The sequence below is a fragment of the Acomys russatus genome, chromosome 17 (genome assembly GCF_903995435.1).
Source record: "Acomys russatus chromosome 17, mAcoRus1.1, whole genome shotgun sequence".
In the NCBI taxonomy this organism is placed as follows: domain Eukaryota; kingdom Metazoa; phylum Chordata; class Mammalia; order Rodentia; family Muridae; genus Acomys; species Acomys russatus.
The window spans coordinates 11,527,356-11,549,867 of NC_067153.1; the positions used below are offsets into that span (position 1 = coordinate 11,527,356).

Here is a 22,512-nt window from a genome sequence, read left to right on the forward strand (position 1 = left end):
CCCACATTATGCTTAATTGAACGCCCATCCTTGGGAGACCTTTCCACAACTTTAATGGCGATGGCCAGCTCCAGAGGCACTGGCCTCTTGTATTAGAGGATCACCCTTGGCACCTAGCAGGGGCCGCAATCATTTCAGTGGTTTGTCGTTTTTCCAGTTGCCAGATGGTGTGTTGCATTGACTAGCACGTGGGACCAAGGTCAGGGAGTCACATCTGAACTTGGCTCTCACATAAAGCACACAATAGGACCTCAGGAATGGTGAAAATGGACCTAGGAAATGACAAGTGAGCAGCAGAAAGCTTAGGCCCGGGGACTGACTCTTCTCTGCTCTGGAGACAATTGGGTGCTTCTTTGGCCCCCTATCTACACATTAGGCATAGTGGAGACTGCTCCCAGAGCCAGCTGTCGCTCTTGGCAGGGCCCTGACCTGCCTGTCACTGCTAAGAAATGTTGATGGAAGGAAGGCAGGTAGGTACAGAAATCACCTAAAGTGGCAATTAACAAAATCTTGTCGGGCCGGGCGTGGTGGCGCATGCCTTTAATCCCAGCACTCGGGAGGCAGAGACAGGCGGATCGCTGTGAGTTCGAGGCCAGCCTGGTCTACAAAGTGAGTCCAGGATGGCCAAGGCTACACAGAGAAACCCTGTCTCGAAAAAAAAACAAAAAAAAAAAAAAACCCAAAATCTTGTCTATAGTTTAAGCAAACCAGCATTTCTTTTACCTGTACGGGCATGCCCCAGTGTGTGTATATGGGGCGGAGGATAACTTAGGAGTCAGGTCCCTCTCTCTACCATGTGCATCCTGGGGATGGAAGTCAGCTCATCAGGCTTGGCTATGAGCACCCCTGCCCCCGAGCCACCTCCTTGCCCGTGTTATCTATACATCTAGTCGGGCAGCAGGAATTCCTATGGTTTCTTCCTTCTGAATCCCTTTGGAGATTGTCAAGATGCAGCAGGATTAGCAAGCACAGGCAGGACATGAGGCAGGCACGCTTGATAATTCCGTTGGCAAGCAGTGCGAGTAACTCAGCTGAACACAGTTCCTCCCTTTGGCATCCTGCATGCTGGTACAGCCCATGTGTCCGTTAGTCTGTAGGTGAGGCTGCATGGAGGGTGTGTCATAGCAGGTGGGTAGGCTGTCGCTCAGGTCATTGTGCGCATAACTGGCCTGTAGGCCTTAGGGATGTTTCCGCAGCTGAGCTCAGGCCCCGGAAGCAGGGAGCTGTTGACAGTGTCCCATACAGACTACTGGCTGGTGTAAGACCACAGGGATACGGCTTACACTGTGTGGACACAAACTAGGACTCTATAAAATGAATGTGACTTTACAGAAAAAAGCCTAGAATGGTCTCTTGAGTGTAGGTGTGCCTGCTGGGGTGACTAGAGGAGAGCCATGGGCCCAGCCTGGCCCTTCCTGGCTGATTCTGTCTGATTAGGAGAGGGCTTGTTCCTGTTGCAGGTACACCCCCGTCGGCCGCTCCTTCTTTACGGCATCTGAAGGCTGTTCCAACCCTCTGGGTGGGGGCCGAGAAGTGTGGTTTGGCTTTCATCAGTCTGTCCGACCTTCTCTTTGGAAAATGATGCTGAATATTGATGGTAAGAAAAGCCCATGGGGGGGGGGGAGGAATGGGAGGATACAAGGGATGGGATAAACATTGAGATGTAACAAGAATAAATTAATAAAAAAAAAAGGAAAAAAAAAAAAAAAGAAAAGCCCATGGCTTCAATGCAGGGTGGATGGGGCCCATGCAGCCCCATTGCAGTGGGTGGAGATTTGAAAACATTCCGAGGAGTTCTCTCTAGTAGGGCTCTGGTTGGTACCAGCCTATGTTAACCGTCTCTTTGGTGTCTAAGGTGGTTGCTGGTTGAGTATCAGAGCCCTTAGAGTACTCCACTCCCAGGGACCCTTGAGCCAACCTAGAGAGCTGCCTCTGCCAGGTCCTTTGCACTGCTAGAACACACCAGGTGTGGGGTTGGGGCCACACCCCTCACTTTCTCCCCCCATGTTTCTTGTTTACTCAATTTGGTGTTCATACTAAGGAAAGGACACCATTAGGTGCGAGTGGCTGGCAGTTCCCAATGGTCTTCCAGCCTTGAGGGTGTATTAGATCTGTCATTGCTGTGGCAAGGACCTAGAAGAAGCCATTTACCAGCAGTAAAGATTAGTGTACAGTTTCAGAGGCCTCAGGCAACAGTAAGCTGATGCTGTCGCCCTGAAGCAATCACCTAGGCAAAGAGGTGTGACAGCATAGCTGCTTATCTCATGGTAGCCCGGAAGCAAGGAGACAGAAAGGGGCCAGGGGCAAGGCGGGTTCTTAAGGGCACACCCCCAGGGAACCAGTACTTCCTCCATCAGGACCTTCACTTGAGTTTTACAGCCCGCGGAAATGCCATCTGATTGCGATTCCATCAATGGGTGAATCCACTGGTTGGTTCAGAGCCCCTACAATCCAGTTAGCTTTCAATGTTGAGGGACACTGTAGACCCCCTGTTGTTCCCCTTGCTTCAGTAGGTGCGGGGTCACCTCTGCTTGAGTCCTCTTCCCCTCTGCCAGACACAGACAACCAGGAGGAGATCAGGTCTTACAAAAGCCCTGGAAGGGCCTGCAGGTCACAGCTTGGTCAGATGGACCCTGATTGCAGAAGAACTACAAGGAAGGAAAACCTCAGGGATGCCTGTTGTTGGGGGCGGCCAGAGAACCCTGCAGGATGCTCTGGATGTCCCTGTCCGGCTAGGCTTGTTCAAGACCTCAGTAATTCTTTGCGTGACTTCTTGAGACTCCACTAGCCCCTTACCGTTCATTGCCTTTGGCTCCAGAGTGCATGGAGCCTCCTGGGGCCAGTCTCTCCCTTGGAGTGTGGAGCGCTGAGCATAGTAGACGTAGGTTTTCTTATCACAAAGGGCCAAGGGGCATTCCATAGAGGAGAACGGAGGCCAGGCCTCCTGAGCTGCGAGCTAGTCACATGGCTTACTCCATCAAACTTGTCTGTTTCTCTCTTCCTGCACATAGTATCAGCAACAGCATTTTACAAGGCACAGCCAGTCATCGAGTTTGTTTGTGAAGTTTTGGATTTTAAAAGTATTGAAGAACAACAAAAACCTCTGACAGATTCCCAAAGGGTGAAGTTTACCAAAGAAATTAAAGGTAAAGAAGCACCCAGCACGGTTGGCTAGGTTATCTGTCCCCGTCCCCGTCCCCCCCATCCCTGTTCCCGCCCCATCCCTGTCCCTGTCCCCCCCATCCCTGTCCCTGTCTCCCCATCCCTGTCCCCGCCCATGCACGTATGAGTTCTTGTGCCACCTCTAGTGCAGGAGGTAGGAGCTGTGGGAAAAGCGAGCCAAGACACGCGTGACTCTGAGATAGCTGGACCCCTGACTCTGATGAGCAGCCAAGGATGTCCTGTCTAAATCACAAATGTTAGGTCTCAGAGAAGGGTAGTAATGGTACCCACGTCTTACTCCTCAGAGTTTTTCTGCCAGAGGGCATCTCTGGACCAGGTGGGTCCAGCCACGGTGGGCATTCTGGGACTAGCTCACATTTCTTATACCTCAGCTCTAGAACCCCATGGCTTTGCCTGTGGCCAGAGCCGCATGTGTGAAAGCCTAGAGTGTGGCTTGGACTGTAAATGCATGATGAGCAGTTCTGATGCCCGCTGTCTGTCACCAGGTCTAAAGGTGGAGATAACGCACTGTGGTCAGATGAAGAGGAAGTACCGTGTCTGCAATGTGACCCGGCGGCCTGCCAGTCACCAAACGTAAGGCAGCCAAACAGCAAGTCCTACTTTCAAACTCAGGCCTGCCCCGTCATTCAGCTTCTCAGACTGAAAGTCATGGACTGTCCTGACAGTGGTAGCTACCTCTGCGACTCACTTATACTCTACACTAAAAAGTGAACTCCACAGGCTGGAGAAATGACTCCATGTATTGCTCTTAGCAGAGGACACAAGTTCGTTCCCAGCACCCATGTTAGTCAGCTTACAACCTGCTGCCCTCTTATGAGCTCCTCTATTATCTGTACTGACATGTGCACAAATCCACAGGCACATACATGTACACACACATAATGTAAAATATAATGATTGTTTGGGGGGATTTATTGTTCTTAAATTTATATCTCTATTTTTATTGTATAAATTTTTTGCCTGCATGTATGTCTATTTACCACGTGTGTACCTAGTCCCTGTGGAGGTCAGAAAAGGCATTAGATCATTGGGACAGGAGTTACAGGTGGCTGTGAGCCACTGTATGAATGCTGGGAATCAAACCTGCATCCTCCGCAAGAGCAGCCGGTGTTCTTAATCTCTACACCATCTCTCCAACCCCTGGTTTATTTTGTTTTGTTTTTAAGACATGGTTTTAGGGGCTGTAGAGATGACTCAGTGGTTAAGAGCACTCACTGTCTGCTCTTCCAGAGGACCTGAGTTCAATTCCCAGCAACCGCATAGTGGCTCACAACCATCTGTAATGAGATCTGATGCCCTCTTCTAGTGTGCAAGTGTACATGCAGATAGAGTACTCATATATGAAAATATATACATAAATATTTTTTTTAAAAAAGACATGGATTTGTAGCTGGGTGTGGTGGTGCACACCTTTAATCCCAGCAGATGCAGGTGGATCTCTGTGCGTTCGAGGTCAGCCTGGTCTACAAAGTGAGTCTAGGACAGCCAGGGCTATTACACGCAGAAACCTTGTCTTGAAAAACCTAAAACAACAACAACCAAAAATAGGAGGAGGGAGTGGAATTTACTACATAGACTAGGCTGGCCTGGAACTACTCACAAAGATGGATCTGCTTGCTGGATGCTGGGATTTAAGGCATGTGCCATGATGGTCAGTAAAATAATTTACCAAAAAAAAAAAAAAAAAAAGTGAGAGGTGGAGGAGTGCTTAAAGGTAAAGAGCACTGGCCGCTCTTCTAGAGGCCTTGGGTTCAACTTCAAACATCTTGGCAGCTCACAACTGTCTGTAACTGTGGTCTCATAGGATCCCATGCCCTTTTCTGGTATGCAGACTTTCATGCAGACAAAACACCCATATGCATAAAATATAGTGCACACCTTTAATACCAGCACTTGGGCAGGCAGATCCCTGTGAGTTCCAGGCCAGCCTGGCCTACAGAGTGAGTTCCAGGACAGCCAGGGCTACACAGAGAAGCCCTATCTCAAAAAACCAAAACAAACAAACAAATGTAAATTCCAACACCGAAATCCCGTATGCTCAGGGAAACAGAAGTGACCTTACCAGTGTTGGGGTGTCTGCTCTGTTGTTTGCTTAGGTCTAGAACGAGCAGAGACACATGTGGGCATCATCATTTTGACCCTTGGCACAGCTGACTGGCCCTGCTGACTGGAGCACTTGCAAGGGTGTCTAGAACTGTAGTCTCTTTTAAGTGTCCCATCATGCTGTCATTTGTCTAGTGGCAAGAACACAATTGACTGTGTTTATGAGAAAACTGTATGCGTATGCACTGTGCCCTGTTCCAGATCTGTTGTACCTAGTAAGAATTTGCTGGCTTATTTCATTCACAGAAAACAGACTGTTGTTAGAGTGCCAAGGTGCCCGGTCCTCATGGGACATCAGGGTTTGGTGGACTAGATATGTGTCCTGTCACCTGCCCATTGGACAAGAAGTGACAGATTACCTGGACAGAACAAACGAGTCCATCAAGAAAGCTGGGCCAGATGGCCTGTCCCACCTGGGAGCTGCCATCCCCTGCATGTGGCACATAGCTCACCTCCCTATTTATGTCTTAGTGATCACCCCTACAAGGAAATCCTAGAGCTAAGAGCAGCCTGCTTTTATCTTGGGAGACTCTACTATCTTCTGACTGCTGGGAGCCAAGGGTACAGGAGTTAGGTAGAGTCACCGTGGTCTGCTGGGAAGCATACAGACCTTTCTGGATTCATCTTCTGTGTCCTGGACTGTTTAGTAGAAACTGTGATTGGTACCTTTCTTAGATGTGTAGGTAGTTGATCTTTCCCAGCAGGCATAGGCAGCCTGAGAGTTGCGAGGCTCTAGAATAGTCCAGGAGATACTTGAAGGATTAGCTTCCTGCACAGTGTAGATATTTGCTCCTGGGAGGTGCAGTGGAGTGCCAGTGTTCAGGGAGCCTGAAAGTTCTTCCCTAACTCACCTCTTTCTGCAGGTTCCCGTTGCAGCAGGAGAGTGGGCAGACAGTGGAGTGTACAGTGGCCCAGTACTTCAAGGACAGGCACAAGCTGGTTCTGCGCTACCCCCACCTCCCGTGTTTACAGGTTGGACAGGAGCAGAAACACACCTACCTACCTTTGGAGGCAAGTCCCTGCCCTGGGGAGGAGAAGCCCCAATCCAGCCCAGTCTCGCTATAGGACTTGGCTAATTCATGGCGTTGTTGAGATGTGTCCCCTTTGTGTACTCCTTCCCCTACAATGGGATGAGATCAGCAGCTTGGGTAGAATTACCCACCCCCCTATTTTTTAGATATGATCTCATTGCATAGTCTCGGCTGGCCTGGAATTGTCTTTGTAGACCCCTCCCTCTCAGAGATCCTGCCTGCCTGCCTCAGCCTGTGAGCCCTGGGATAATGGGTGTCTTCCTTAGGTTTTTATGTTGCTTAAGGGCCAAAAGCAAGCTGGAGAGGAAAGGGTTTATTTCATGTACTCTTCTGCATCACTAAGGACATCAGCTGGGTGGGAACCCAGCTGAGCAAAAACCTAGAGGTAGAGCCGATACAGAGCTGTGGAGGGGTGTTGCTCCTATTCCCGTGGCTTGTTAGACTACGTTCCTATGGAGTCCAGGACCCCCACTCTGGCATGGTGGGCCCCCCATCAGTCACTAATTAAGAAAATACCATACAGGCCTGCCTACAGCCTAATTTTGTGGAGGCTTCCCCCCCCTCAGATGAGTAAAGCTTGTGTCAAATTGACATAAAACTAGACAACACAACAGATGTGAGCCACTCATTATGCCCAGCTCAAATCCAGAACTCTAGATTGGCCCTGTGCCCAGCAGAGCACCACAAAAGCTGAAGGATGCTCGTCTTTCATGCCGGGTTTTCCTAGAAGTTCCGTTGTGCGTGGTAGGCTTTCGAGCAGCCAGCGCTCTGGCTTGGGTGCTGAGCTCTGAAAACTCCCTCCACTCCCCCTCGCCACATGCACAGCTGATGTCTTGACCTGTATGGGTCCTTCTCTGTAGGTCTGTAACATAGTTGCTGGACAGAGATGTATAAAGAAATTAACAGACAATCAGACCTCAACCATGATCAGAGCAACTGCCAGGTCAGCACCGGATCGGCAAGAGGAGATCAGCAAATTGGTGAGCACTGGGGCCTCAGGTTCCCCCAGAATGGGGCACCATGGCAAGGACACCCCCCCCCCCAACATGCATTCCTGTACTTGGAGCAGAGATGGCCCTGGGAGGAGCAGAGCCTCCGCTGACTCACTCTCCTCTCTTTCCTTCCTCAAGATGCGAAGTGCAAGCTTCAACACAGACCCGTATGTTCGTGAATTTGGAATCATGGTCAAAGATGAGATGACAGATGTGACTGGGCGGGTCCTTCAGCCACCCTCCATCCTCTATGGGGGCAGGGTAGGTGCAGATGGATGGCATGTGGGGGCTGGGGGGTCGTGCAAAGACAGCCATATATGTTTGTAGCCCTTAGAAACACTGGACACAGCAGATGGCTGTGACCTTCACCTGTTGGACTCATGCATGACAAAGACTCTACCTTCCTGTGTCTTCTTTTTAAAGGTTTGCACATTGCTTTCAGTGTTCCCTAAAGTCTTGCCATATCTCACCAAAACTTCACTTCCTTCTTAGAGTATTTTGAGATGGTGTCTGACTCAGCCCTATTTATTTATCTTCCCCTCCATTCATGCTTTCCCATTCATTTATCCCATCCATCCACCCACCCACTTACCTATGCATCCTTCTACTCATCCATTGATACCATCCCATCCATCCATCCATCTGGCTCCACACAGCCTCATCCATTTGCCCATCCTTTCCATCTGCTCATTTATTCACCACTTCTATCCACTCACCTGACTCTTCACTCGCACCCTTCTACCCGTTCCTCACTGGTCCAGCCGTCCATTCACTTCTCATCTAGCTTGCCACTCTCCAATCTGGTCCCACCATTCGGCACATGTGTGTGGGTTGCTTACAGCGCTAGTCTAGTTATGGGATGCTGGAGAGATGGAGACAACACACCAGTCATGGCCGGGTGCTTTAGGAGTCATTGTCGGTCAGGGGACCAGCAGCAAGAGTGTTTCTGTTGCTTTCCTCCCTTTGAAGCACTTTCTATTTGCAGAACAAAGCTATTGCCACCCCTGTCCAGGGTGTGTGGGACATGAGAAACAAGCAGTTCCACACCGGCATCGAGATCAAGGTGTGGGCCATCGCCTGCTTCGCGCCCCAGCGCCAGTGTACTGAAGTTCATCTGAAGTAAGCCCACTTGAGACCTCCATGTCCCTGGCCTGTTTCTGTTAGTCAGGCGGGGTCACTGGGGTTCTGAGATCACTGGTTGGCAGCTTTCTCTAACAAAGAGCACTTACCCAGGGTGACTTCTAGGACATGGGATGTGAAGGGGCCAGACTAAGTGTGAAAGAAAATAGCACCTGAGCATTGAGTCCAAAACACAAGCAAGGGCAGGCAGTGCCATTTCAGTGGCAGAGCATTTGGCCAGCACACACAAGGTTCTGGCCTTTAGTATGGAAAATCAAAAGGCAGAATAAAAGTAGAAGCATAGTTGACATGGAAGCATAAACCTATCATCACAGCCACCCAGGAGGCTGACAGGCGAAGTTTTCTTGATCCCAGACTGAGGCTAGCCTGGGCAACACTTTACTCCATCTCAGAATAAATCAGTCACCATGAAAGAAGAAGTGGGAGTCAGGGATTTAGAGTATAAACAGACACACTTCACTCAGATTTTTTTTTTCTTCTTCTTCTGCTGTCTCTATGTAGCTCAAGCTGTCCTACAACTCAACTATGTAGACCAGGCTGGCCTTGAACTCACAGAGATCCTCCTGCCTCTGCCTCCTGTGTGCTGACACTAAAGGTGTGTGCCACTGTGTGTGTGTGTGTCGCAGGGTAGATGTTACTTCTGTCTATCCCAGCATGCTCCTGGCTGTCGGAGGATAAGCCGGGGGAGCTGATTCTGTCTTTCCACCATGTGGGTCCCAGGGATTAAACTCCGATTGTTGAATTTACACAAAGTACCTCTTCCTGTTGAGCCATTGCACTGGTGCTACTGTGAAAGTTCAGAGTTAAATGAGAAGGAACACTGAGAAAGAACTGAGTGGGAAGATATTGTAAAACAGGACAGCAATGCAATGGGGCTGGGCGCAATGGCTGTTCTCCTGTGAGGGGAGGTTTTACAGTGAACCCATCAAGCTCCGGCATATGCCTGGCCACCTTTCCAGTAGCTTGTGCAGGCTGATATGGTGGGCTGCAAGGGGCCTGCTTTGCAGCCTGGAACACTGTGAGGGTCTTGCCAGTGGCAGGGCAGCCTGGGCATGACCAAGATTGACCATTGCCAACCAGAATGTGCCCTAGGGCTCTTAGGGATTATACTTTTATTCAATATTAGAGGGGAAATAAGACATCTGTTTTCTACCTCTCTGGGGGCAGTGAAGGGAGGATCCCAAAGCCCTGCAGATTGTAGCTGTAACCTGACCCTCCCAGCATGAGGCTATTCAGTGAGGCTGTCCAGTGCAGGGGAGAGTTGACTAGACCCTCCATTGGTGGCAGCTTTTCCCTGTGCTTCTGATAGAATGAGCTAGAATCCCAGATAAAAGAAAGCCAGAGCAATAGCTGGATGCTCACCAGCCCCTGCCCACCTTTCATCCCTGGCCTCTCTCGTACTGAGACACACCCACCTGTTGGTGTGCTTGCAGGTGCATGCACATGGATTCTGTAAATGCAGCATCTTGGAGGTGAATACTGACCCACTTGGAACTAAATTTCCTCACCTTCACTGCTGATTGGATGTTTTTACCCTGAACATAGACAGTCTTCTCTGTCAGCTGAGTCTCTGGTTGGCACTCCAGATGCTAGCTTTGTTTGGCTGCCACTTGTTCTATTTTCTCCTGGGTCTGTGTCTCCAAGGCCTAGGGGTACCCACTAGAGCAGCAGGGAAAACTCAAGAGGCAGCTGGTGGTGTCTGTTGTTTTACCAGAGCCCTAACAGAGAGTTACTTATGTCTACATGGCACAAAGGAACCACACTGTCACTACAGGGAGGTAGCAAACATGCATTTCATATTTACCTACCATTTTATCCTAGCATAGTCATCCTGGGGCCTTCCATGGGTGTGTGGCACTCACCCATGGGTTCATGGCTCATGGGTTCATGGGTTGGTATAACTTTGACGTCTGGCTTCCTTTCAGATTTAATTCTTGTATGACATAGTACCTCCCCCCTAACCCTTAGAAGCTCAGGAGACTATAGAATTCTAAGTGTGAGGCCAGCCTGCGCTACCAAAAGCAACTTAAAAAACAAAACAAAACTCTTTTGTTTAGACAGAATCTCATGTGTCCCAGGCTAGCCTCAAACTCAATATGTTATAAATGACCTTGAACTGTAGCCCTCCTGCCTCTCCCAAATGCTGACATTACAGATGCTTACTGTCGTGCCTGGAATATGCAATGTTGGGTATCAAACCTTGTACATACTAGGCAAGCTGTGCTGTCAACTGAGCTGGATCCTCAGCCCTGAAGAACTTAAATGTGCTTTTTTCTTTTATTTTCTTTTTTTTTGTGTGTGTGTGTGTGTGTATACTTTGCTAAACTGTATTAGAGCTCCTGGTTGATGTGACTTCCTTACCATTTGCAGTACATCTTAATAAAGTGGCCTTTTCTCTCAGGTCCTTCACAGAGCAACTGAGGAAGATCTCCCGAGATGCTGGGATGCCTATCCAGGGCCAGCCCTGTTTCTGTAAATACGCACAGGGGGCAGACAGTGTGGAGCCCATGTTCCGGCACCTGAAGAACACATACGCTGGCCTACAGCTGGTAGTGGTTATCCTTCCTGGCAAAACTCCTGTGTACGGTAGGTTGGTGATCAGCAGGCTGTAGGGAATTGAGTGGGTTCTAGTGGGTGCTAGTTGCCTGTTCCCCTTTATGTTGACTGAACTAAATGGTTGGTTCTTGCCCATTTCTGCACCTGGGAGGGAGTTCTGGTTCCTCTGGTCCGTGTTTGGGGCCATCCTCACTGTCCTGCAGGAGGCCACAGTCCCAGGTGTCTAGCAACTCCAGGTGGTCCATAACTTGACTTAAGGGTTGGTTTCATGTTCGTGCTGTGGCACCAGTGTTGCCACATAGAAGTGAGTCCCCTGATATGTCCATGTTCCTGAGGAGGCCCACTGACTCTTGGTTCCCAGAACTCAGTCAGCATGTATGACCTCTGCCACCACCGCAGATGAGGATGGGCTTCTCTGTGTCAGAGGGTAGTTACTCTGTCGTAAGTGGACAGCCCCATGGTCCTGGAGAAGAGGGACTAAATTGGGTACAGCGTTCAGTTCACGGGCTGATGGGGTAGAGAGGTTATATGGACAGGTCTTCATGGTAAGAGCTATTTGCCCCCACAGCCTTCAGCAGAGGGTGTTGGTGTGAGATATGGTGGTGCAGGAGCCAAGAAAAATAACTGGGTTTCTTGGTGGTTGTTACAAGTAGAGGTCCATCCTCTCTAGCCCAAGACAGACTGCAGACCCATGACGGCCATGCCTCTCCCCTCCCAGGTCAAAGAAGGCTTTCTCATGGTGGTGCTGGTTATAGTCACTGAGTGTTGCCCCTGGAGTCCTGGTTTCTAGAGCAGCCCAGGAGCAGTGACCAGCTGCTTCGGGAGGAATCTGAGGATGGAGGAGTGGATCCCCATGGCTCTTTGATGTTAGTTCTGTTTGCCAAAGGTTTTGAGGAGGCCGATGGTTTTATTTTTAGCTATCCAGGCATTTACTTAACATGAGGTGTCATTTCTGCTGAGGCATGATGAAGCCTCGGTTATAGCAGCTTCTGCTCACCCCACCCTGGGCCCTGGGTCATAAATGGGTGGTATGAGATATGCCTCCAGCTTCCCGTACTTAAGGAGACCGGCACAGGTGCCTGGCAGTGCTAAAGCGGGATTCAGCCAGGAACTCTGGCCCTCCATCTGCCAGCATCTTCCATAAGCTGACTGCAGGCGCCTGGTGCAGCTGCCATGGCTGAGCACTGCACCAGTGCAGCCTAAGAGGGGGCAGAAGACAGCTACTGCTGTTGAGGAGCTGTGACATGTGCACCTCTGCTCCACAGCGGAAGTCAAGCGTGTGGGAGACACAGTGCTTGGGATGGCCACGCAGTGCGTACAGATGAAGAATGTGCAGAGGACCACCCCGCAGACCCTATCCAATCTCTGCTTAAAGATCAACGTCAAACTGGGAGGCGTCAACAACATCCTGCTGCCACAGGGCAGGTGAGGTGCCACACCCTGCACATATACCAGCTGGTTTCAATGGTCAGTAGAGAAGTGCTCACATTCAGTTCATGTGGGCCCCTGAAAACCAGGGCCATGGAGTTGGGTCAGTGTGGTGGCTAGGTTCTCTAAGAGTCGAAGGTTAGTGTGGGGGCACTGCCAGCCTGCTTCATGTGCCAGGGCCAGCAATCTCCACTAAAGAGTTGTGGGGTGGAGGGTGAGTGAGGTCAAGATGGGTCAAGAAATGGGGTTCCAATTATTTGTTAACTGGTCCCTGGAACGTTGCTGCAATGTACACTTCAGGATTCCCACTCTTGTCACCCAAGGCTGCTTGCTTACTGATAGGATCAGAGCACTTGGACTGAAAGTTCCCAGTAGGAGCCACTATTGGTCCTATGCTTGGGCTAGGAAGTTAGGCTAAGTGCTGGCTGCCAGCATGCCCCATAAGGTCAAGGGACAGCAATGTGGAACTGTGTCCCTTCATATGCCTCCTGAGGCTGGTGTCCCACCCTGGGTATAGAGGACAAGGCCAAAGTTAATGTTAGCCCCTCCTTGTTGAGAGTGACCACAGTAATAGCTTTGGTTGAGGAAACTATAAAGCCAGTGGAATTATGGACAGGCTTGTGTTCTGGGGACTGGCTGTCACTCCACATGAAATGGACTTGGGATGCCTCTCATGCCGGTCTATGCTGAAGTGACGGACAGGCAAGATGAGGAGCCCAGCTGTTCTGGACATAGAGGCAGGTGGATGAGCCTGAAAAGATTGAAGGCGAAGGAAGGCAGCTGCCTCACGCTTTTGGTCAAGTTAGTATGAAAGAGGCGTGGCTCAGGCTGGAAAACAGGACTGTGGCCTGCGGCAGGAGGTAGGGAAAGCCCATTGTCAGATGCGGGAGCTGGGAGGCTGGCGAGCACCCTTGAGAGAATGGCAAGGAGATCTGAGCCCTGTTCCCAGGGTTAAAGCTCAGGGACACTGGGAATAGAAAGAACAGGCAAGGAGGGAGGTCTCTGAGTCATGGCACCCAGGAAAGTATGTCTTGCATCACAATATGCCAATGAGCCACACTGAGTGGCCTGATCATTGGACCCAGTGATATGGAAGTCACAGGAGACCTTGAAAGAGGAATCTGGTTGCCATGGCAGCATAGAGTTAAGAGGAGCCTGGGAGGCAGCAGCAGGGTGGGCTCATAGGAACCTTTGCTGGGCTACAGATTAGAGAAAGGTGAGGGCAGATGTGTCTTTGCTTGTGGCAGGTGAGTCACATCCACCCACATGGAGAAATAAAGCTGCTACCTGGCCATACCCGTAGCCTGGTGGTAGCAGGGCAGCGATCAGGTGTGCTACCCAGCTCCTGCCTTATTCTCAGCAGAGGAGAGTGAGGCCAGGAGACATGGCATCTCAAGTGTGGTTAGCAGAGCCTATATCTTAGACATGACACCCAAAATCCGAGGCTGGGTGCCGGTCCCCAAGGGATGGTTAGAAGCATAGAGGAGGCTGAAGGGACACTTGCCTTCCTCTCCCTGCAAAGGGCACATGGATACACATGCTCTTAGAAGTGTTTCCTTTCTCATGTGTTCTGTCCTGAGTGGGAGTTCCTGCTGTGGTCACCCCTGGGTCTCCACTGCACATGACTTTCATTGAGATTTCAGTGTGCAATAGACACACTCCCCTCTGAGTGCCCGACTGACTCTTTGTGCCACTGTGAAGTCACCTTAGATAGAGATGTGGTGTGGTGCTCGGCTGGTGTCATGGTTGCTCTTGCCATAGGGTCTGGACTCCACACACTTAGGGACAAGGGAGCCCTCTGGCCATCTCACCTCTCCTTGCCCACAGGTGTCAAATTGTCTTTTGGTTCTTTGTGATGGTCTCAGACCACCTTTAGAAGAATCAAGTTTCTTTTGCACTGAGGGGTGGGTGTGAGGCTGGAAGTTGATAAGAATTGCAGAAACCAGATAAGGAGGCCTACTCTGATCCCAGCATTTGAGAAGTCAGGAAGACCAGAAGTCCACGCCCAGTCTGGGATACAAGGGGCTATGTCTCAAAACAAAGTTTATATGTATGTGTTGGCATGGGGCAGGGGTTGCAGGAAGGCAGAAAGGTCAACCCCTTTCTGGTGGCCATGCTGCTCAGCTTCTCCAGTGGCAGACAGTCGGTGTGGAGGTATGCCGCTGGCCTCAGTGCTCTTGTTGCCCCTTCTAGAAGAGAAGTATCCGTGGAAATAAAGACGCTCCTAGTGACAGTGTATGAAAGGCCAGGCCCCTGCAGTACAGGAGTCGGCACAAGCCTGGAGGTCCTCTGTGTGTTGCATTGAGGGCTATCACTTTCTCTTCTCCCCTGTCCTCACTATGCACACCACCACTCAGGTAGTGAACGTTCAGCCTAAAGGTCTCAGCCAGAAGTGGTGCCTGTGAAAGGAGATGGCTAGAATGTTGGGAGTTGGGAGTGCATTCTGTGGTTGGAGATCCAGGATCTCTGTGCTCTGGCAGCCCTTCCTCCCAACAAAATGAGTCATGGGGCCAGTGAGATCCTGGAGTTATCCTGTGGAGGTAGAAGGTTTTGAACAAGGTACCCCCAGTACCCAACCAGGCCAGCTACATACTAAGCTCTTGGTCCCCCCCTTCCTAGGCTCGTTCTCAAGTGCATAACAGACCTCACTGTGTGTGTGTGTGTGTGTGTGTGTGTGTGTGTGTGTGTGTGTGTGTGTGTGTGTATGCATGTATGTATGTATAAATGCATACATATTTTATTTATTTTTATTTTATATATATGATTGCTCTATCTGCATGTACACATGAGTGCCAGAGGGCATCAGACTCCAGTATAGATGGTTGTGAGCCACCATGTGGTTCCTAGGAATTGAACTCACCACTTCTGGAAGAGCAAAATAATGCTTTTAAAACACTGAGCCATCTCTCTAGCCCTCTGTGTGTTTCTTTAAGGGTAAAGATTCTGCTGGTGCCTAGGGCTGTCACGTAGTAAAGTGCTTGCATGGCATACACTAGGCCCTGGGTTCAAGGCCGGCATAAAGTAGATGGATGTGGTGTTGCGTGCCTGTCATCCTGGCGCTGAGATAGAAGCAGGGAGATCTCTTGAGAACTGCCCATGTTAGTGCAGGGATTGTCTCCCAGAGGGACAGAGTCAGACATCTATGCATTGTCCCAAGCCTGGGCCTCAAACACCCACTTGCTTACAGGCCTCCAGTGTTCCAGCAACCTGTCATCTTCCTGGGAGCCGATGTCACCCACCCACCAGCTGGTGACGGGAAGAAGCCTTCGATTGCTGCAGTGAGTGGCCACATTTTCCTCTGGGTTCTCTGCTGGTTTCATGTAGCTGGGGTCGGGGTGGCAGAGTGGCGGCTTGGCGCGCAAGTGTCTGGCCTGTTTGCAGTGTGTGGTGAGGAGACAGACATGAAGGGTACTCCCCTCCTTGCTTGGCTGGTCTGATCATGAGTTAATGGCAAATAGGTGCTGGAGGTGACAGGTCACAGAGGTGTGTACTGGCTCTGCTGTCTGTGGCTCATCTGGTGGGAACAATAACCTCGGGGCTTGTCCTGTCCGTCAGTCAGCCTTGGCTGAGCACCCAGCATGCAGTCCCTTTGCCAGCCAGGTACTTCTCCAATAGTGAGCTTTGGCCTTTGGAGTGCAGAGGGCAAAGGGTGTCTGTCCTCTTATCACCACTCTATTCAGAGAGCGCAAGGCTCTGGGGCCAGGGTGCTGAGTGTATGGAAGGAAACAATAGCTCTCTTGGATCATTTGACTGAACTATGGATCCCATCCCCACAAATGCCTTCCTGCACCAACAATTTCTCCATCATCAGTGCCTCAGGCCTGCAGATGGGTGCAGCCTCAGTCAGAGTGGCCTCCAGCACCCCTCACTCAGCATGCCAGCCTCAGCCTTAAACTACACTCTGCTGTTTCTCTCCTGCAATGAAGTTTACTCGTTCTGGGCCTTTTCACATGTACTGCTGTCAGCCTTAGGGTTGCAAAAAAATGTGGGATACTTGCTCAGTGCCTGGACTGCGGTAGATGCTAACCAGCCTCAGTGTTGTTGTTTAATCTGTCTTAAAGGGTAGGGAATTGATGCGATGGGGCGGGGGGGGGGGGGGGGGCGGTCGCCCATTCCATCTCCCAGACTGGAAGGGGCTTCCATTTGCATAATCTGTGTGTAGTTCTCGGGTGTGGCTTTCAGGTGGCCCAGTGTCAGAATCCCTGATGTCAGAAAGAGCCGGTGTGGCCGATGGTCTTCTGGGCCTTTTGCCACTGGGGCCCTATCTTCTCACTGTTAGCTTTGTTTTCTGTGCCATTGTGTACAGGAGGCTTAGGCAAGTGTATTAGTCATTATTAGTATTCTCTAAAGGAACAGCATACAGACACACACACACACACACACACACACACACACACACACACACACACACAATTTATTGGACTGATTTAAAGGGTGTCGTTTTGTTTGGTGGCTTTTGAGTTTTCGAGACAGAGTTTCTCTGTGTAACAGCCCTGGCTGTCCTAGACTCTCTATAGACCAAGCTGGCCTTGAACTCACAGAGATCCACCTGCCTCTGTCTCCCAAGCGCTGTGATTAAAGGTGTGTGCCACCACGCCCAGCTAAAGGCTGTCTTACAACAGGATAATCCGCAGTTGTTAGGCCCAAAAGGCTGGCCATCTCTGCATTTCCAGTTTGGTGCTGGAGTCCAGGAGAACTCCAGGAGAGTTACTGTTCTTCAGTCTAAGTTGGAATCTGCCTACAACAACAAGATAGACAAAACTTGCCAACAAGAGTTTGAGAAGCAGACAAAAAGCAAAAGGCTGACGCTAGAAGGTGTGACTCAGATTTTGGGTGGGTCTTCCTACCTTGGATGATCCACCCAAGAAAATCCCTCACAGGTGTGCCCAGCTGCTTTGCTTTACGTTGATTCCAGGGGTGGGTAAGTCAACAACCAACACAAGGCATCAAAGCCAGACTTACCCAGATCTCCTGAGCAGAAATCTGTGTTTATTCCTGGTACCCATAGCTCTCAATCAATAGGAACAGGTTTCTGTTCACGTTGATTTATTTCTATTTATGCCAGCTTGAAATATTTCTGGGTCTTTATTTTCACATAAGAGAGGAACTATGTTTGGGAGAAAACCTGTGGCCCAAGGAGTCTGCTAGGGCCTAGAGACATTGCTCTGTAAAGCTTCTCAGGGGAGTTACAGGTCACCTGCTGCCTAGGACACAGGGCCCTTTCCTTTATGCTGCAAGGTAGAAGGAAGTGCTTTCCCCAACCCAAAAGGGGGCAGATCCTGGCTGTGGTCGGTCAGTTAGCCTTTGGTCCTCTGACCCCAGAACCCTGGAAGCATAATAGTTTGTGCTCTGGCTCTCTGATTTGCTTCCTCAGATGACCCCTCAAACAGCCAGCTTGCTTCAGGGGCTGTGACTTTCCTGGGGGTACTAAGTTTTTGATATGCTTATGGGAATTAGGAGAAGTGTTTGTTCTTGGAAAAACTAGAGGCACTCCTAGTTGCTTTTTTTCCGCACAGATAATTCAACCATCTGTCTGTACACAGAGTGAGGTTCAATATTATCTCTTCTTGTGTACAATGGGGCAAGCACCCCCATCTTTAGAAGGTACTTAGCAGTACTTTCTTCTGTGAGGGACATTGTGAGAAGATGCTTCTTCACAGGCTAGTCTCCAGATGGACCCTAGAAGAGGGACCTGGAACCCTTGCCACCTGTTGACTGTGTGTCCCACAGGTCGTGGGTAGCATGGACGCACACCCAAACCGCTACTGTGCCACCGTGCGTGTCCAGCAGCACCGCCAAGAGATCATCCAGGACCTGGCCGCCATGGTGCGCGAGCTGCTCATTCAGTTCTACAAATCGACACGCTTCAAGCCCACCCGCATCATCTTCTACCGAGACGGCGTCTCCGAGGGCCAGTTCCAGCAGGTAGGCCGCTCTGCGCTGCCCTCTGCCTTCGTCCATTGGCCAGTCATAGTTTGGAAGGCAGATTATGGGTGTGGACTATGTCATGCCCATGACAGGGAAGGTGGGAGTGGAGTTTCAAATATAAGCTCTGGCAGTAGAGACCTGGGTGAGGATAGAACCTGAGTCTAGGGAATAAAAAGGCAGACTGAGAATTGTGTTGTGTGCTCTGGGTGTTTTTAAGATCTAAAGTGCTTGCCTTGATCACAGGCTGATGGCATGCAATAGAGTATACATGCCTTCCTGTTGAGGGCGGAAGCTGCACTTTTTCCTCTTTAGAACAGATATTCATGGTTGCTGAGAATACACTGTCTGCCTCGGTTCTTTCTGGCAAAGCCTCTAGTGCTGTATTCTGCAAGAGCCCTGGTGACAGCTTCCACCATGTACTCCAAAGACCTACAGCCCTGTTGCCTCTCTCTGAGTGGAGCCTCCTGAGCTCCCAGTCCATCCCAGTGCTCCTCCCTTGACCTTCCCAGCTTCACTAGAATTCTAGACATATGAGCTGGGCGTGGTGGCGCACGCCTTTAATCCCAGCACTCAGGAGGCAGAGGCAGGCAGATAGCTATGAGTTGGAGGCCAGCCTTGTCTACAAAGAGAGTCCAGGACAGCCACAGCTGTTACACAGAGAAAGCCTGTCTCAAAAAACAAACAAACAAACAAATAAATAAAGAATTCTAGACATACTTTTTGAAACATTGTAGCCTGCTTGATTGAGACTATTAAATTTGAGAGGGTCAACATCCTAGCACTCAAGTAACAGAGGTGGGGAGACACTGTCCTCACGCAAAAGTCCACTCTTGTTGTCACTTATGTACCATACATGAGACCTGCATTGCAGGATGCACAGTTGACAGGTGGAAGGATGTGAGTGTTACTGAGTGCTGAGCTCAGGTCTGACTCTTGTCCATGCCCACAAGTCATACTGGTGCTGTTTTACAAGCACTGAGAACATTATGGATTCCAAGCTAAGCAGTTTTGTGTGCTTTCTAATTGTAACCATAGAACCTAGGTGTCCTTAGTCCATATATAGATATAAATTTGGCCACAATTTTTATTATCAAATCTAGATAAACTAGTCACCTGGGGCAAAGGGAACCTCAAATAAGTTGTCTCAGTCAGGTTGGCCTGTGGGCATCATTTCTGTGAACCGTTTCTAAATTGTTTTTTGATGTAGGAGATCTCAGTTTACTTTGCAGCACCATTGCTAGACATGACATGTGGGCCAGGGCTGTATGACAAAGCTAGCTGAGCTGTGTATACCGGCATGCCATTAATCCCAGCCCTGGGGAGGAAGAAACAGGTAGATCTTTGGGAATTCAAGACCAGCCTGGTCTGCAAAGTCAGTTACAGGCCAGTCAGAATAAACAAAAATGAAAGAAGGAAGGCTAGGCAACTGAGCAAGCAGCAAGTAACGTTCCTCCGTGCTTCCTGTTGGGATCCTGCTTTTCCTTCCCCCTGGTCTGGAAGCACACGCTAGATAAACTCTTTTCTCTGGCAAGTTGCTTTTGGTCAGTCTTCATCACAGCAGCAGAACGGCTGAGGCTGTGCTAGCTAGACTGGGAAAGCTGTTGCCAGTATACAGGATGCCTTCAGAGCAAGGCGTCTGATGCCCGCCTCTGCCCGGCAGGTACTCCACCATGAGCTCCTGGCCATCCGAGAGGCCTGCATCAAGCTGGAGAAGGACTATCAGCCGGGGATCACATTTATCGTGGTGCAGAAACGGCACCACACACGCCTCTTCTGCACAGACAAGAATGAGCGGGTGAGTCACAGCCCTGTGATGGCCACAGTCTGCGGAGACCGTTCTAAGAGGTGGTGCTTCATGAGGAGGACCCAGGCTCAGGTGTCCAGCAAGGCTCCTCCTGAGTTTGGCAAGGAAGATCCAGACATAAAATGTCCTTTATCTGATAAATGAGAGAGAGGTGGTTCAGAAAAAAAAATTGTCAGAATTCATGGCAGTGGGGCTGAGGTGTGGCTTGGTTGGTTGATAAAACGCTTACCCCAGCTTTGCATAAACTGTAACCCCAGCACCAGGAGGTCGACAAAGCAGCAAGAATTTAGGTCATCCTTGCCTATGAAGCAAGTACAAGGCCCTGTCTTAAAAAGAAAGGCAGAAGGGAATGAAAACAGCACAAGCAGAGACTTTAGAGAAATGAGCCATTCAGGGCTGTGAGAGAATGGGGCCAGCGCTCTCCACAGAAAGTGTCTTTGACTTGGGGGCCTGTGCAGCTCGTGCTCGCTTTTCTCATATGCATATAGATGTGTGTGTGAATGTGTCCACGTGCACAGAGCAGAAGACAAGCCCAAGGTGTCAGCCTTAGGATAATAGACTGGTTGACCAGCCAGCTCCAAGAACTGCCTTCCCAACGCTGGGATTGCAAGAGCACGCGACCACACTTGGCACTCAATTCAGGCTTTTGTGTTTGCATGACAAGCACTGCACTGAACCATCATCCCAAGACCCAGAAAAATGTTTTCTGTGCTTCTAACAGCACTGAGGCCCACAGCTCTTTGAGAGGCATACGTTGTCCAAAAGGGCAAGAGCTTGGGGTGTCAACCAGACCTTGAATCTAGCATTGTGGGTCTGGTCAGGCCTGGGATCCCCATCCTGTTGCCAGATGGTCATTGCAGCTCAGCTCTGCCCCATGGCCTCCAGCGTAGCCCGGTGTTGGTTCGTAAGTGTTTGGAGAGACTGAAGTAACCTGGCCACAATGAAAGGAACCACCTACCAGTAAAGTGCTGTGGCTGTGGTCTCCAGTGCCCCAGAGCTGTGTCTTAAAATGATGCGCCAAAAAAAAAAACAAAAAAAAAAAAAACCCATAACACAAGTTTACAGAGTTTCAAAGGGAAATTGACAAATGTAGTGTCACAGGTGGCTGGTGTGATGCACCTCTGTCAGAACCTGAAAAAGGTAAGAATGGTAGGGATGAGAGAGCGGCAGGTGCCAGACTCACATGGAAGGACAAGGAAGTCTCCGGTGCTTTCCAAACCTTGTGGAAACCACATATTTTGATCATTATGCAAATGAAGTTTAAGAGTACTTGACACTTTCACTTCGCTGCCTGTAGCTCATGCATTAAAGATAGAACAAACAGAAGCTATAGAGCACTCACAGCTGAACAAAGCCAAATGGTCTCCTACCAGATCAGCTCAGCCTGGAGACTTGAGTGCTTTTATTGTAAAATGAGAAATGGACCTGCAGACCATGCAGAGAGGCTGTGGGGCCTACAGCTGGGGTCCCCTTGCATTCTCCATGTCTCTATTGCCAGAGGTACTACTGCTTGGAGGCAGCTTCTCTCCCCAGGATGGACAATAATGGGGAAGCAGTGCGGACAGTGTAAGTGGCTCCTTGATGCCCAGGAGGAGGGAGAAGATGCCCTCCAGAGAAGCAGAGGAGACTGGCAGCGTCAGCTTCTGCAGAGAGTGACAGCAGCCTGTGAAATTTGAAATGTGCCACAAATGCTTATGGAGTTATGTCTCTTTACAAAATCACACCTGGAGCTAAAGCCAAACATTCTTTTTTAAAAGCCACCCATGCCAGAAGTCTCAGGGCCCAGAAGGCTGTACAGGCAGGTTCCCTACACAGACCCTCAGGCCAGCTGTGATCCTGACAAAATGTGGCAGAGAACAGGAGCAGCTATGCATTTTAATATTATTACTAGTTTTAGACTTACATATTTCATTTGAGTGTTCTGCCTGCATGTGCATCTGTGCGCCACATGCATACACTGCTCAAGGAGGTCAGAAGAGGGCATCAGATCCTCCGAAACTGGAGTTGTGGGTGGTTGTGAGCCAACATGTGGGTCTGGAAACCAAATCAGTCTTCTGCAAGAGCAGCAAATACTCTTAGCCAGTGACCTACCGCTCCAGTTCCCTAGTGATGTAGTTATTTTATGAGTTTACTTTGCAGGCAAATTTCAGCAACCTCAAGGAGTATTATTTCCTAAGCCTGGCATGATGTCGTAGGTCTGCAGTCCCAGCTTCCGGGAGTCCAAGGCAGGAGTGTCACCAGTTCAGGGCTAGCCTAGGATATAGATCAGAGGGCTTTCTTGAAAAGTAGACCAACAAGGCTGGGCGTGGTGGCGCACGCCTATAATCCCAGCACTTGGGAGGCAGAG

General features: G+C 50.0%; 1 protein-coding gene across 2 annotated transcripts in view; it reads left to right on the plus strand.

The window, feature by feature from the left end:
- The window catches only part of Ago2 (argonaute RISC catalytic component 2), a 78,301-nt gene that overhangs the window by 51,411 nt on the left and 4,378 nt on the right, over positions 1 to 22,512 (plus strand). For both annotated transcript variants that reach the window (XM_051159561.1, XM_051159560.1), the window contains exons 5-16: positions 1,461 to 1,597; positions 3,012 to 3,146; positions 3,669 to 3,756; positions 6,150 to 6,297; positions 7,178 to 7,297; positions 7,448 to 7,570; positions 8,295 to 8,428; positions 10,851 to 11,035; positions 12,271 to 12,430; positions 15,621 to 15,711; positions 18,164 to 18,358; positions 20,022 to 20,156. In XM_051159561.1, coding sequence (XP_051015518.1) covers positions 1,461 to 1,597; positions 3,012 to 3,146; positions 3,669 to 3,756; positions 6,150 to 6,297; positions 7,178 to 7,297; positions 7,448 to 7,570; positions 8,295 to 8,428; positions 10,851 to 11,035; positions 12,271 to 12,430; positions 15,621 to 15,711; positions 18,164 to 18,358; positions 20,022 to 20,156 — 1,651 coding nt within the window. The remainder of the gene's footprint in view (positions 1 to 1,460; positions 1,598 to 3,011; positions 3,147 to 3,668; positions 3,757 to 6,149; positions 6,298 to 7,177; positions 7,298 to 7,447; positions 7,571 to 8,294; positions 8,429 to 10,850; positions 11,036 to 12,270; positions 12,431 to 15,620; positions 15,712 to 18,163; positions 18,359 to 20,021; positions 20,157 to 22,512) is intronic.